The sequence below is a fragment of the Protopterus annectens genome, chromosome 2.part1 (assembly GCF_019279795.1).
Source record: "Protopterus annectens isolate FY-2018-M chromosome 2.part1, PAN1.0, whole genome shotgun sequence".
NCBI classification, from domain to species: Eukaryota; Metazoa; Chordata; order Ceratodontiformes; family Protopteridae; genus Protopterus; species Protopterus annectens.
In genome coordinates, this window is record NC_056729.1 from 257,903,550 (window position 1) to 257,917,992 (window position 14,443).

At 39.0% G+C, this 14,443-nt stretch overlaps 1 protein-coding gene across 6 annotated transcripts in view; it reads left to right on the forward strand.

The window, feature by feature from the left end:
• Positions 1-332: 332 nt before the first annotated feature.
• Positions 333-14,443, forward strand: part of PPP3CA (protein phosphatase 3 catalytic subunit alpha) — a 2,125,362-nt gene continuing 2,111,251 nt past the window's right edge. For 2 of the 6 annotated variants that reach the window (XM_044062111.1, XM_044062112.1), the window contains exon 1: positions 334-1,111. In XM_044062111.1, coding sequence (XP_043918046.1) covers positions 1,054-1,111 — 58 coding nt within the window. In that variant the 5' untranslated portion in view covers positions 334-1,053. Of the gene's footprint in view, positions 1,112-14,443 lie in introns of all 6 variants that reach the window. The other 4 variants (XM_044062113.1, XM_044062115.1, XM_044062110.1 and 1 more) reach the window with 3 other exon arrangements.

Sequence of the window (14,443 nt, forward strand, 5' to 3'; positions counted from 1 at the left end):
ATATTGTTATCACTAACTATACACATTCTATCATCTAAAAAACACCTATGCATGATATGAGAAACTGATCCTCTTTGGGGGTCCTCTGTTATGATTTTTAATGTTTTAGCAATCTACTAGGGAGAATAACAACGTAGCATATTCCGGGCTAATTATTTACAGTGTAGTTTTGTTGAGAATAGCTTAGCACACCAAGCTGAGATCCTGAGCATCTATTACTGACTAACACATGCGAAAACGTCGGGTTATTTTACTGTCATACTCCTAGCTGTCATATCGCTCACGTAATAACCTGTCCTTCGACCATCATTACGCGACAGGCAAATGTGTTACTAGGACAACTAGCAGATCTGTTTCACTGCAGCGTACCGTATAGTTTACAGCACGCGCTGATTTCAGTGCTTCTTCTAGCGTATAACACTTAAAAAAACGACGTGCCCCGAAGGAAATAATACTATCTTCTTCAAGAGACCTTTTTAGTGATCAACCCCTCCCCCTACCGTGCCACAGTAACTGAAAGGTATCCTCCTACAATCAGCAGACAAGTAGACATAATTCCTGAAGTGCCTACCTTCTACTGTGTCACAATCGAAAAAAAAATCAACTTCCGTACAGGGATCACTGATCTTTACAACCCAATCGCGAAGGGAGAAAGCGCTCTCTTGTGCAATTAGGTTGCACCGGGGCCTCTTGCGCTAGGTAGTGTGTGTGAGAGGTGACTCGTGAGTGCGCGTAGAAAGGCACGAGCAGCGAGCACGGAGTTAGAGTGTATGTACGACTTGAACCGAACGTGAGCCAGCTACAGCAGCAGGAGGCGGGGGAGAGGAGAAAGGAGCTGCACTGAAGACGGGCAGCAATGCAACGCTGAGTTGTAGCAAACCTAGAGGCTTGCAGAAGGGGACGGCAAAAGACTCATTGCAGCTCGGGAAGACTAATTTACTGTTTATTGCTGAGCAGGAATTGGGAATATATACATATCCTCCCTCGAACAAAAAATAAAATAACATTTGTCAGTAGTGCTGCTGTTCGAATCTCACAGAGAAGGTGGAAATAATGTCCGAAATAAAGCCGCTAGAACCGAAGTTGTCAACGCTGGATAGGGTGGTGAAAGGTAAGTAAAGACGGGGCTGAGATTTAGGGTTCTTTTGGCTGTGCTTACATTTATACCCAGATTGCGTGTAAGGATTTCATTAAGTGGTTGCCCTCGATGAATTTCTGTAGACACAGTTTCACTGCTGTCCTCCTGGTAGATCGGGTGGCCCAGTGTGATGAGAGAGGCAGCGGTTGAGAGGAGGCATACTGTACATACAGCACTAACAGCTCAGAGGAGGCAGGGCTCTCAAAGCTTGTCGTTTCATGTTGGATATGTCGAGGAGGGAGCTAGACAGCACTGGGTGTAGCTGCTCTGGCAGAGAAATAGGAAGTGCGAGACTGTGTACGTATAGGGTCGGGTGTGACCCAAATGAGACTAGTCAGCAGTATGTTTCTTACCAGGATCCCCGAATTCGTTCAGATAGTTGGGTGACATTATAAGCTTCTGCTGCATTGATACAGTACATTATGTTTTCCTTTCAGTTTTGTACGCGCCAGCTGCTGCAAAAGCCCCCCACTTCCTAGTTCTCTTTTGCCCTTAGGAGTTGAGGCAGGTAGACACACTCATAGTAGAGTACTGTGTACGTCAGGGTGTCTTAGGGTAGGTAGTTCTGTTGGGGGCTCCATAGTGAAGCAGTATGTTATCAGTGACAGCTAGCTGACACATTACCTCGTTCACAAAACAGTCAGGTTTCAGGCAATACTGGTTAAAGTTATGCTGTCACTCATCATCGAGCTGTCAGCAGAACTACAACTCATGGTTGGTATAGCAACCGTGTATCTTATCTTGTTCTGTTTGTAGTACTCCCCCCCCCCCCCCCCGATTAGTTAGTGTAAATAGAAATCTTCACTACGTATTTGTTAAATGCGAATTAATGTATGCAGTACAGTGGTCCTTTATATTTTGTCACTCGAAAGGTAAACTGAGGGACACCGGATCGACGATGAACTCTGAACTTTGTGCAAATGCATTTGTCCCGGGTTGATTGTTGGTGTATAGTTTTAGAAATATCTGTTTTCGGTATGCACATGTGCTTCCTCTTGCATATGTAAACACTTTGTCTATGTAACTGTGTGTACACATGTGTATGTCTTTAGGTGTATGCAGTTTATAGTGCTTACTTTTTTAAGGGCAACACCTAAATCTGGCACCCATGTAGGTTCAGAGCAACTACAGGGTTAAAAGAGAATGGCGACTACGTTTCTCTTTTTGTAACCTGGGACGCACACTGCAGTGGAATCTGTTTGCAAACACTTTTTGTCACGTGGCTGGAGGTCACTAGTCATCTTTCATTAACTAAAATCGCAGGGTGTGCAAAAGCCTTTTTTCAGATAGAATTTTGGGAGTTAACTATCCTACTCTATGAAGAGGCTAGCCAGTCCTTGTTCTAATGTGTTCAGTAGTCCTTTTTTTGTGGGAGTTGGGATTTGACCATCTTCCCCTGTTATTCCCAATGAAACAACGATTCTTTGTGAAGTTTGTGTTCAGTATGTGGTACATGTGAAGTCAGCTGCCAGGAATATAATGCAGTTTATTTTTCTTGCATGCTTTAACATTTAAGATTATGCAGTGTAGTCCATCTTTGATGAAAACATATAAATAAAGTGAAAAAAAAAATGCATTGTGTTTTTGTGGGCACACACATTGTGATTTGTCCTTTAAGTGACCTATAGTGAGAATGTGGAGGTGTACCCAGTTTAGAATTATTTCTATCTGAAATGGTGATGTTTGTCATGTTGTTACTATGCCCACCTTTTTTGTAAGGTTATGCACTTTCTTTTATGTATTACTGCATAAGTGGAAGCCTTTCCGTGTTTAGATCATGTCCACTGCCAGCTTATTTTCAGGGTAAATTTTGAATGAAATAACAGCTGCAAAAGCATTTCATATACTTTTATCTGCAACTTTATTTTATATCACTGCAGAAGCTGATCCGTTCTTAATTTGCAATTGATTATATGGTAGCCTTGAAGGAAACGTTACTCTAGGTATGCCTTTATATGCCCACTTTTTAAATGCGAAAAGTTACTTGTGCCCATAGTGGGTCTGAAGAGGCTTAAGCTAATAAATGCAGTGTTTTAAAACGCGGCTCACTGTTGCATTGCCCATATTCAAAAAGAGTGTTGTATTTTTAATGTCATAAGATTAATGTGTTTCATTTGTTGTTTCATTTCACTAGTGCATTGATTCAGCTATGGCTTTTATTTTAATTGCTTGCCAATTTAATTGGTCTGTCCTCTCCCATCTACCTCATATGCTACAGGTTTAATACTTTTTTCTGTCACCATTTTAAACTGTTTGCAGTTTTTTTGGAACTGTTGTAAAACAAAGGCAGTTCTTTCAGCATTTCAGAACACATTTGTTCTGCTAAAAGCAGGTTGTCTTGCTTCTGAAACTCTTGAAGCCACACAACAACTTCAGCAGATTTGATTTGTTTGCTTTAATTGCCAATTTTTGTGTATGTCAGAAAACCATATGTGTTAAAAGAGTTTGATATGGTAATGTTTTCTATTTTTGTACTAAAGCCTGGATTTGCTTGTTTAACCTTTTATAGCTGAATATTGGCTTTGGTAGGTGAAGAAGTAGCAATTTGGCAAACATTTATGTTTTTATCCACCTCGGCACTTGGTAGGCTTGTGTACAGTTTTTCGTTGCGCACCTGTCAGTATAACTGTAATGGCGTATACTGTAAATTTGAAAGCATTCTCAGCATTGGTTATCTTCGTGCATAAAGTCAGTTGCATACTCCGTCTTATCCCGCAGTTAATTGTTAATGGAAATGTTTTTTATGATTGATTAAAATAAAGCTTTCATATTTTAAGTGCAATAAATTAAAGTATGTGTCTGTGCTCATTCCCTTGTGATGTCTCTGCTAGAGCCCTTATTTTTGTTTATGGTTTGATCCTTAGATTGTATTCATTAGTTATACAATGAAAGGGAGTGTAGTGGGTGCTTGCTGGAAGTACTTGTGAGATTGCGTGTAGATATGTATTTGTATGTGGAGGGGACATACAAGATTGGAGTCAGTTTTGTATGAAGCAACATTTCATCTGCACCCCCCCCCCCCCAATTTGTGTATGTTTAGAAATGGGCTAATGCTTCATGCTTCTTCTCAGGCTTAGTATTGCATTGTGTATTTATCTTCTCCTCTTCCCTCATGTGTTTGTAGTAACGCAGTGGTTATTTCAGTCATTTCCTATCAAATGATTGGCTGAGTCATTGCTCCTTTGATTATGAAAATTTGAGCAAGCAAGGCAGTGTAGAAAAATGCTGCAGAAGGTATTGATGTAGATGGAGGTCCTAGAGGAATCTGGACCATCTGCTTATTTAGACTGAAACAGTAGAAGAAAAAAAGTCCAAGTCAACCATGTAACATTTAAAAAACAAAGCTAATGTAAATTGAATTCAAGTATGTGATGTCACTGGTGTGTCCAGTTTAAGGAGTCTGTGCTGATGTGGGTGGCATTGTTTTTAGTTGTCACCAGATGTGCATTGTATGCGGGGAAGTGCAGTAGTATTCAGTGTTGTATTGTTGCATAGCAACAGCATCAGAATTCTCAACATTTGGAGGGTAAAACTGTGGCATTTATCAGTATTAATTTTCCCTCTATTTACAGCCTTAAAACTGATTTGCAGTGGGCAGATCATATAATAGTGCGATTGCCATGTATTTACAGTGCAGTCCTTGTGAGGCACACACAATATTAAAACGTGTGAACTGTTTTCAGTGTGTTGAGTCATTGGATCACATTTGTTTCAGTACTCTGGTGAGCATTTTCCAACCTGTGTGTGGTGGAAAAACAGTATTTTAAGGAAAACATATCATTTGTTTTATTGGGGTGGTCTAGTGGAGGATCAGGAGAAAAGCTCCATAGAATATAAAGTGCAAACAATTTACAAAAATACAATAATGGTTTTGCAAAATGTTTAATAATATTAGCAAGTTCGATGTGAAAATTTCAATAGAAATAAAATAGAATATTGCAAAACCAATGTTCAGAGGAAAAGATGATTTAGTGGTAGAGTTATCAAAAATGAAAAGGTTAAAGTTATATGCAAGTGAGTGGCCTCTGTGCATCCCTTTTATTTATTTAGTGATTTTATTGGTATGCATACTCACAGTGAGGCTGAAACAGAAAATAAGACTTTAGATGCCCCTTTATGAAAACGGTTTATAAATTTTTGTTTAATGTTTTTGTTATACTTGATACATTTTTTTGTTTTTTAATTTATGTTTTGCTATACTTGTATCATTCTCTAATGTATTAGAATCAGAATGACAAATGGAAAACTTTTTACTGCCAGAAGTCAGCCTTTCCAGAGTTGTTTCTGCCCTCACTGTGATCTGAGATTTCCCTTGGACCCCCTCCCCCCCATCACCACCGCTTTGTTTTGGATTAGGTAGGTACTTCCTGTAGTTTGTTGGATTATCCAGGTAAGAAAGACAACATCTTGTGGCACTTCGTTAGGGTCTGGAAAGAGGACATCTGTCATTTCCACACATACGGCTTATTTATTTTCCTAGGGGGGCACCATGGACACTGGCATCCATGCCTTCATCCTTGTCTTCTGATTGATATTTGTGGCATCAGTGGCCTTAGTTATATGGGTTCTCATGTCTCCATGGTTGTGAAAATTGGCATGAGGTCCTTGGAATAATACTTTTTTTAGCATGCCTTTTCATGATCCTGTATGAGAGTATATGCATTCTGCATTGAGCTGAATGCCTCTCTTATTCATAGTTTGTATGATTGTATGCCTCTTTAATGTTAGCCTTATTTTATTTATTATTGCTAATAACATAAAAATAGTGTATTGTATTATAACAAGATGTAAATTGTTAGATTACTGAATTTATTGATGGTTGAATGGACCGGAATTCTGACTACTGCCTCAAAAGGAATCATTAGATATAGTTATAGCAGGCAATAATGTCAAAATAATTTTGTTGTGTGCCATTAATTGCAAAGTTGTGTATAAATGACATTTTTTGCTTTTATTGCTGGATGTAGTGTACTTTGGTTTTCATAAGTAATGTTACAGTTTTCTGTGGTGTGTGTGTCGGGGAAGTTCTGTTTCCTTTTTGTGGGTGGTGTCAGGTCCAGTGTTGTTAGTGTGTCATATCATTGGTTTTGAGCTACAGCTGTATTTTTGTTTGCTTTTATGACTGAAAGCCGCTAACAAGGTGTGGGAATGCAATTTATGTTTCTGTTTAGTAAATTTAAGAGGTGGAGGAGTATATCGGGGGGGGGGGGGCTTGCTGTTCTTTGAGGGACGTTCTTCTGTTTTGTAGTTTTTATGCATCAGTGTTCAAGTAATGTTACTGTTTTTATCTATGTCAGATGACAACATTTGCATTCTGGTATGAATCCACTAGACATAGGGCAACCAGCTAAAATGTGCACTTTCTAATGTACTGCTTTTATATTGTGTATTGATGACAGTCGCTGTAGCTTGACGTCCCTGCTTATTCAGCACCAGAGTTTCCCATTGCAAGGCCTTTGTTCTGTAGATTTTTGGATAAACAACTTCTAAGATTGCAGTGCTGGAATTTAGTGTGAACTGCTACAGCATCCTGTACTTTAGGGGTGCTTGGGAGAAGGTTGTGAATCCCCTTGCAACCTATTCAGAATGGGCTGTTGCCCCTGCTGTGCTTTAGCATTCAGTTAGCCAGTGCTGCAGTGTATGTTTGTTTAATGTGTAGAACGCTGAGTAGTTGGGGCACTTCCCAGCTGAAGGAGCTCTGCTCTCCTCCTTGATGTGCTAAGTCTTCCTTTGCCAAAGAGTGTTGGCAGTTGTAAAATTTGGAATTCTGTATCATTATATTGGGTCTTCACAGACGGTGGACATCTGTTAACATTTCTGCGGGAGGCAGATCAGTCTGAGCATTTTGTATATCCTTCACGCGTTAATAGTAATTTTTTAAGAGTATTTTTGTTTTTTGTTGTGCATAGTTGTGCCACATTGCAGTACAGCGCATGTTGCGGTACTGTTTTTTAGTGTGGTTGTGATCCTGGTGGTGAGGTGAATGTATAAGCGCCTTGTGCTTGAAAAGCTTCATTTTGATATATTTGTCTCCTTTTTGCTTGATGAGGAAGAGGAGAGTTATAAGTGGAAGGAAATTAGTCGCACAGAACTCTTGTTAAAAGTTACTTTGAAATGGCTTTTCCTTGGAACTTTTAGACTTTTCCAGTCTAAGATCAGAAATGCTGTATGGAGTGCAATCAAAAATCACTTATTTCACACCTTAGACCTGCTGTTATATGTAATAGTTGTTTATAACGTAAGCATACACATTTTATCATGCTGAAACTGTGCAAGCAAAAGTTCTGCCTACCTTACTTATAAATATAGTCCATCCCATTAGTGATGGTACAACAGCTTTTTCATTATGTGCACCTCTTATTCCTTTGTTTCGTGTTGGAAGTGTATCCTGAAGTAAAAATGGAGTGTTTACATGTTCTGTTATGTACCTCTGTGACTGATCACATGATACTGCTGGTCAGCCTTGCATTTATTGGGGGGGGGGTGGAAGTGGAAGATGGTTTGTCAGACTTAATCATGTTACTAACATTCACAAGCCCATAGACAGTCTGATGAAGCCAAGGAGGTGAAAGCGCTAACTATACCTAAATAAAGAACGTTCGTTGTTTTATATATCGGAGTTCCTGTTCGTTTTATTACATTTTGCGACTCTTTTCAAAAATTTTGTGAAGCCAACGTTGTCCGTTTACCGTGTATGGGCTTGTGGATTTATAAGACATTTTATTGTTTGGTAACGGACACGCTACTCGCCTGGGGCTGCATTTTTATTATTATCGGTATGTTACTAACATTGCCAAGGTTTGCAATTTAATAAGTTTGTAAATGCAACCTAATTTGAAACTTTTTTTTTTTTTCCTTCGAGGTGGGGAGGGGGGGGGTTAGAGGTTAAGGGAAAATGTTGTTGTTTGTTTTGTTTTTTTTTTTTTGTGTGTGTAGTACTTCAGTTACTGTAGTCAGATTTTATGTATAGTGTAGTACAGCAGAACAATATAAGATTAATAGTGCTGCCCATTAAAGTAAATTAATTTAACAAGATCTGCAGTGTACTGCCACTGGAAAATGGCAGGGCATACTCTTTGCACATTTGCACCTTTTAACCGTCGATGTATAACAGTAGAATAACATAACAGAGTAGTCATGACCTACAGTAACAGCAGAACCTCTGAACTACTTGCTTATTATGCAGAATAATGGATAAAATGGTGTCAGTTGGCCTTGCCCAGATGTTAGAAATAGAGATGTACCCGGTGCTTTAAAAAATGCACGTCCTCCATTGTTTTAATGTTGTACATTCACTAAGTAGCATTTTCTTTGCACAGCAGGCATTATGAAAATGTAAACAGAATTAAATGCCTGGAAGCCTTTGCCCATGAGTTCTTTCTGATCACCGGCATTAGTCTCTGTGTGTTTTATGTTTTGTTTGTGTGCTGTTTTCCCCCAACTTAGATTGTTGGTTTTTGCAAGTGGTAGAATAAAGAGAGGACAGCATTTGTAGAGCTGATATGCAGTACTGTTTCAAGTACTATGGGGTTGTTTGTCACTGTCCTAACTTAGAAAGTAGTATGTTAAATAACACTGGTCTCATTATGGCGATAAGTGTGAGGAGCCCTTTAATGCATGCCATTGTTTATTTAAATTTACCTGTGGTAAAAAAAATCTGTGTTACATTTTTACTGTCATACCATCAAAGTTCTGGTACTGCATAATTAGGATTTATAGTTTTGGAACCTCGCCATCCATGTTGGTGCACTTCTTGAGAGTTATTTAATTTGTTGTTGGCCTTGTTTCAGTGTTTTAGGCTGCATTGGATTCATTTGAACATAATGTCTGAAGGCACATTCCTGATGCCAGGGATTACTTATGCAGCCACGTAGCAGAGACCCTGGTTCATGCTGGCAGTTTAGAGCTACCTCAGTGGATTAAGGCTGTGAACTGCTAATGATGTAATTCTGTGGTCCACTTGTTTCTGTAAGTCTCTATTTATTTACCTGGGTGACTCTGAACAAGTCATTTAATCAGACAGTGCTTCCGGGCCAAGTCTGAAAAAACTCCCATGTGGATCAGTGCAGTGCTCTACCCTGTGTGTCTATCTATATATCCGTCTCTCTCTCTTGTGTGTGTGTGTGTGTGTCTGTGTACCTGTTTTTGTGTATTTATGTATATAAACACAAACACATATATATTTTAGATAAATATGGGGCCCTGACAGTAGATCAAACTTGAACAGTTTCAGGTCAGAATCTTACAAGTCAAAATTGCGAGTGCATCATAACGATGCAGTGCTCAGAAATACCAATTTTTTTTGGTATTCGTGTGTGTGTGTTGTTCAGTGTTGGGGTCATGGTTATCACAAGAGTCGTCTAGGTTGGAGTTAGGGTTAACATTGTGTGCTAACCTTAGCCCTACTCCTATCCCTAACACTAAATAAGATACCCACACCTTATTCTGACCCTAACCTTAATAGTGTGCAGTCCTTTCGCTTAGTTTTGGGATGTTTGCTATCTGGTTAGTGCAGTTTTTTTGTCTGTAATGTTCGGTATGTAAGATTCAAGGTGGGTGTGTTAGCAAGAAAAATCTGGACAAACCTGAAAATGATGGTTGGGCAAAGGCCCTAAAATAGGGACAGATTTTAAATATCACTGTTATAAAATTGAAGTTTCTCAGATAAGAGTATTTGTGTTTAGCATGCATTTTCTGAAGGATATGAAGTATGAAACTCAAACATATTTTATTATTTAGTGACCTCATAAACTGATAGTTTATAGAGGTTCAATGTCTGTGGTGGTTGGGACAGTGTTAATGTTAGGATAAGATTCCTTTGCTTTAGAACCACAAGTTTTCCGTATGTTGAAGTATCTGGTCTCTGTGGCTAATGGATATGTGAACATTCTAGACAGCTTGGGGGTTCAAACTAATTCTGTGTTGTGTGATCCAAATCAAGATTACCAGGCTCAGTACTCTTTCCCCCCCTCCCCACAAAAGATGATGTTTAGTAATGACTTGAAAGTGTCCACAGAGTTTGCTTTACATTCTTAACTCCTTGGGAAAACTGTTCCACAGTGGGATGACTCAAGCAGTGAACAGGTTCTTTCATTTTTTTCTCTCTCTCTCTCTATCTTTCTTTTCGCTGTGTGCTTTTTGTTTGTGTACCTGCGGTTTAGAGGAGCTGTCATGTAGGCAGAGACGACGTGTTTTGCTGTCCTCACTTGCGTCAGACAATGTGAACAACGAGGACATTTCTGTTATGAGTCCTAGCTTGATCCCTCGTTGCCGACATGAATTCCTTTTTCACCTTCTGTCTTATGTCATCCCTGTACATGAGAGTGCTCCCTCTCGCGTGCTAATGAAGGGTGCAGTCTCCAGCTAGTAAGCAGAGGCCACGTACCCGTTAGTGGCTGCAGCTTCACTGCCTTCAAGGTTCCACTTGTATGTGGTGGAGTAGCCAGCTGAGACACTTTTCCCCCTACTTGAGGTAGGAGAGTTGACATTTTTACCCCCTGCTGCTGGCTATTCAGTACCTGAGCCATTAGACGGACTTGAAGTCATAACTGGGACTTTGTACGTGTATAGTCTGGACGAGTTTATTCTCTTGCTATTATTTGCATAACTCTGTCAAGATTTGTATTGATGCTGATTTAGAGTAGTATTCTCTGTTGTTAGTCCCAATGTATTAAACAAGCTTTCAGCTATAAGGGAATGAAAAACCATATTGTCTCCTCTGGCCCCACAGTGAAATATCAAGTACAAATCCAGCATTTGATGTCTAAGCACTATAACCCGAAAACAGCACATCACCAACACCCTTAGGTCATCTTTTTTTTTTTTTTTTTTTTTAAACTGTTTCTGTTTGGTTTATTAAGTAAGATGTGCTATGGAAACAGACACACACAACTGTGCTTGTCCTCTCTGTTAGATACTAATGGGGACATAACTAACATGAGGCCTAGTCAAGAGTGACCCAAGACTGGCTGTTGATAGCTGCAAAGTTTTAAGTTATAGCTGTTCAGAATGATTTTTAAAAGCTGGTTTCCTAGCCACACACCCCAATCATAATAGGCATCCATCATACCTCTTGTCTATCGTATACCTTGTCTCAGATTTCCTAGGCCTAAAGTGACTTTTATGAGCTGACTTTGAAGCATTTACTGTTTACATTACTTGTTTTATACTGCCATTCCCTTGAAACTGTGGAGGCCTGCAGGACCATCTGGTCATCCTAATGTGTGATGATTTTTAGACATTTTCAAGTCATCACTGCATTTGACAGTCTGAGGGCACCTGTAAAAAGAATAAGTAGATGTAGGCAGTGTATGTATTGTGGTAGAATATAATACAACAGAGACCGCCAGTCTGTGAAATAAAGATTTATCAAATAGAAAAATACTGTTTGCAGATTATTGTATATACACTTGAAGCAACAGAAACCATACAAAGGTTGTCTTTTTTTATTTTAGTTCACAAACAGCACAGTCAACAATTTTAACGCCCTTCTTAGATGCTTGCAGCCAGCTTCCTTCTTTCTGGATTTCTAGTGAAGACGTACAGGCTTCTTCAGGTTCTTCTGAAATTGCCTCTTCCTTTGTTGCAGCACACCCTCAGAACAATAATACTTTTACATCATTGTTATTTACATTATGTCACCAGTTTTATAGCATGTTGACACATGTTAGCATGTGAATCACCAAGCAATGTTGTAGGAAAGAAAAAATGTTCCAAACACTAAAACCAAGAAGAAGCCAAAATCCAAGTAAGAATCCAAATGAAGTTCCACAGAAACCTTTATTGCATAGGTAAGCGCTTTCGCAACCTCTCCTAGTTGCTTCCTCAGACCAAAACAAACATGCTTAAAAACAATCCCCTTTTATAAGTTTTAGACGTTGCGAAAGCGCTTACCTATGCAATAAAGGTTTCTGTGGAACTTCATTTGGATTCTTACTTGGATTTTCATTGGATTTTGGCTTTCCCTTGGTTTTAGTGTTTGGAACATTTTTTTCTTTCCTAGTGGACTTTTGTGTTTGTTCCATCACTCAGCAAGCAGGGCTTTTCCTTTTTCATTAATGCAATGTTGTAGTTAACCCTTCCGTATTAATTCCTTTGGTTTCCTGCATTGTGGTGTGCTAAAATTGCTATTTTACAGTGAGCTTAAGTAGCTGTAAAGAAAGTGCCCTCCCACAAAGTTTAGTATACTCATCCTGTAGTTACATTGGAAGGGAGTATGGTCTGTGACCATAAATTCACTGTCTTTTGGCCTACCGTTAATGCATCAGCATAGGCTGTGAAGGTTCTTCTGAAATCTGGGGATGCTAAAACAGGTTCTGAACATAATTCTTTTACCTGTTTAAAAACCTTGTCTGCCTGTAGTATGTATTTTACTTTAAGGGACATTTTCCCCCTTTGCTATAGGTTTAGTATGTCCTCACTTGTGTCTTTGCATCTGGAATAGGCCACTCCCCCTTGCTTCTATTACTTCTAACTTTTCTGACAGTTCCTCTTCCTATTACATATCCTAACTGTTTTATCTGTGTCATGTCTAACCTGCTCTTGGAGACATTGAACATCCCCTATCTGTAAGAGTCACAGAGGCGTCACATAGCCCAAGAGGAAGGATGGTGTATTGGAATAAGCCCTCTGAGACTCAAAAAGATGTCTCTTCCCAAGCGCCAGCTGTTAGAGAGATTAAGATTACAAGTATCCTTTTGTAAGATTAAATGTGGTCATAAATTTTGGCCACCCTCACCTCCTTTCAGTAGTAATTTATTTATCCTGGACATTGTGTGGCTGTCATATTTTGAAATGCTGTTTAGATACCTAAAATCATTACAGAAATGTTTCCATCAGGCTATGGGACTAGTATGTGTGTGTTCTCCACCATTTCCATTAATTTCTGTTACTAGACTAACTACAGAAATATGCACTTCGTTCCATAGTGTTACAACATTGGTATAGTGTGGGTATTCTCTTACCAATCTGTCTCACCCTTTAGTTTACATAATTTAATTTTCACATGCCAAGCATTTTACTGTGGATGAGACCAAAACTAATACCTGATCTCCAACTTTTAATTCTCTGACTCTTGCATTTCTATTGTATACCCCATGTTGTATGGCCTTGGCTGTTTCCACCCATCAGTCAGCCTATCTTGTAAGTTAATGTAGTGTTATATGACACTTTTTTTTTTTTAAATGTTTGCCAGAACTTGGGAGAAAAAAAAGAATACCAGTGTCCAACAGTCCATGATGCCTTTTAAGGTATGCAGTACTTCTCTAATGGCAAACCCAGGGTATAGTATTCATTGAACTCGCTTATATTGCGTTTCTCAACAGCTGTTCTCTGAACTGGATTTTAGTGTTTGGTTAATAGTGTTCAGTATAGGGGATGGGTATACTAAGCTTTTTAATTGCTAAACCTTAAAGCATTGGCACAGTTTGTGCATTGTGCAATATGGAACCACATCTCAAACAAATTCAGAAATAATCAAGCATTATAGGCATTCAAGTATCTATGACCTAATATTTGCACAGTGAAGCTGAGATCACCTGCTTTCATAATACTGGCTACAATTTATAAGCATTCTTACATGTGTATTAGTTTACTGTGTAACAGGATACTTTGTAAATTTGTATAAACTGTCGTTTTCCTCTGCTGTCCAGTTATTACATCAACTGTAACTGTTACATTTTGTCCGATTTTATATTGTTGTTATGAAACGTAATCAGGTTGTGACTGAAAAGGGTCAGTAGACCAATTCACTTATCTAGTTAACAAATAGTACATAAGTAAATAAAATTATTCTGGACATTAAATTGAGTCTCCTGGTCAGTGAGTATTTTCTTAGGTATTGATGTTCTGGGAGGGGACAAGACTTTCTGGCTGTAGTTTTAACATTAGCCGTATGTGGAGGAGGGCTCGGTATTTCGTTGCATAATTCAAAGTAGCCAAGCTGTATTGAACTCTGTTGATGGATTTTTGGCAGTGGTCTAACAAGGTGTATAGCAATATGTTCAAATGTTGCCTCTAGTTGTAGGTATTGGAAAGCCTGGGTGAGGGGTGGGCATCCAACTCCCCGTTTCTTTTTTTTTTCTCTGTCTCTATTCCTGACTAGTAAAATTTTGTCAGGATTTCTGCTTTAGCCTTGTCCATTCCTAATGTCATCCTAGTACATGAATATCTACTGGCCTCTCATCACTAGATTTATGAAAGGTTTGGATACTAATAGTTGACTTACTACTCCATCCTTAGTGCAGTTGTTTTGTAACTCGAGTGTGGATAAGGACTGGGAATATTTTGTTCATCTTCTTCCTCTCC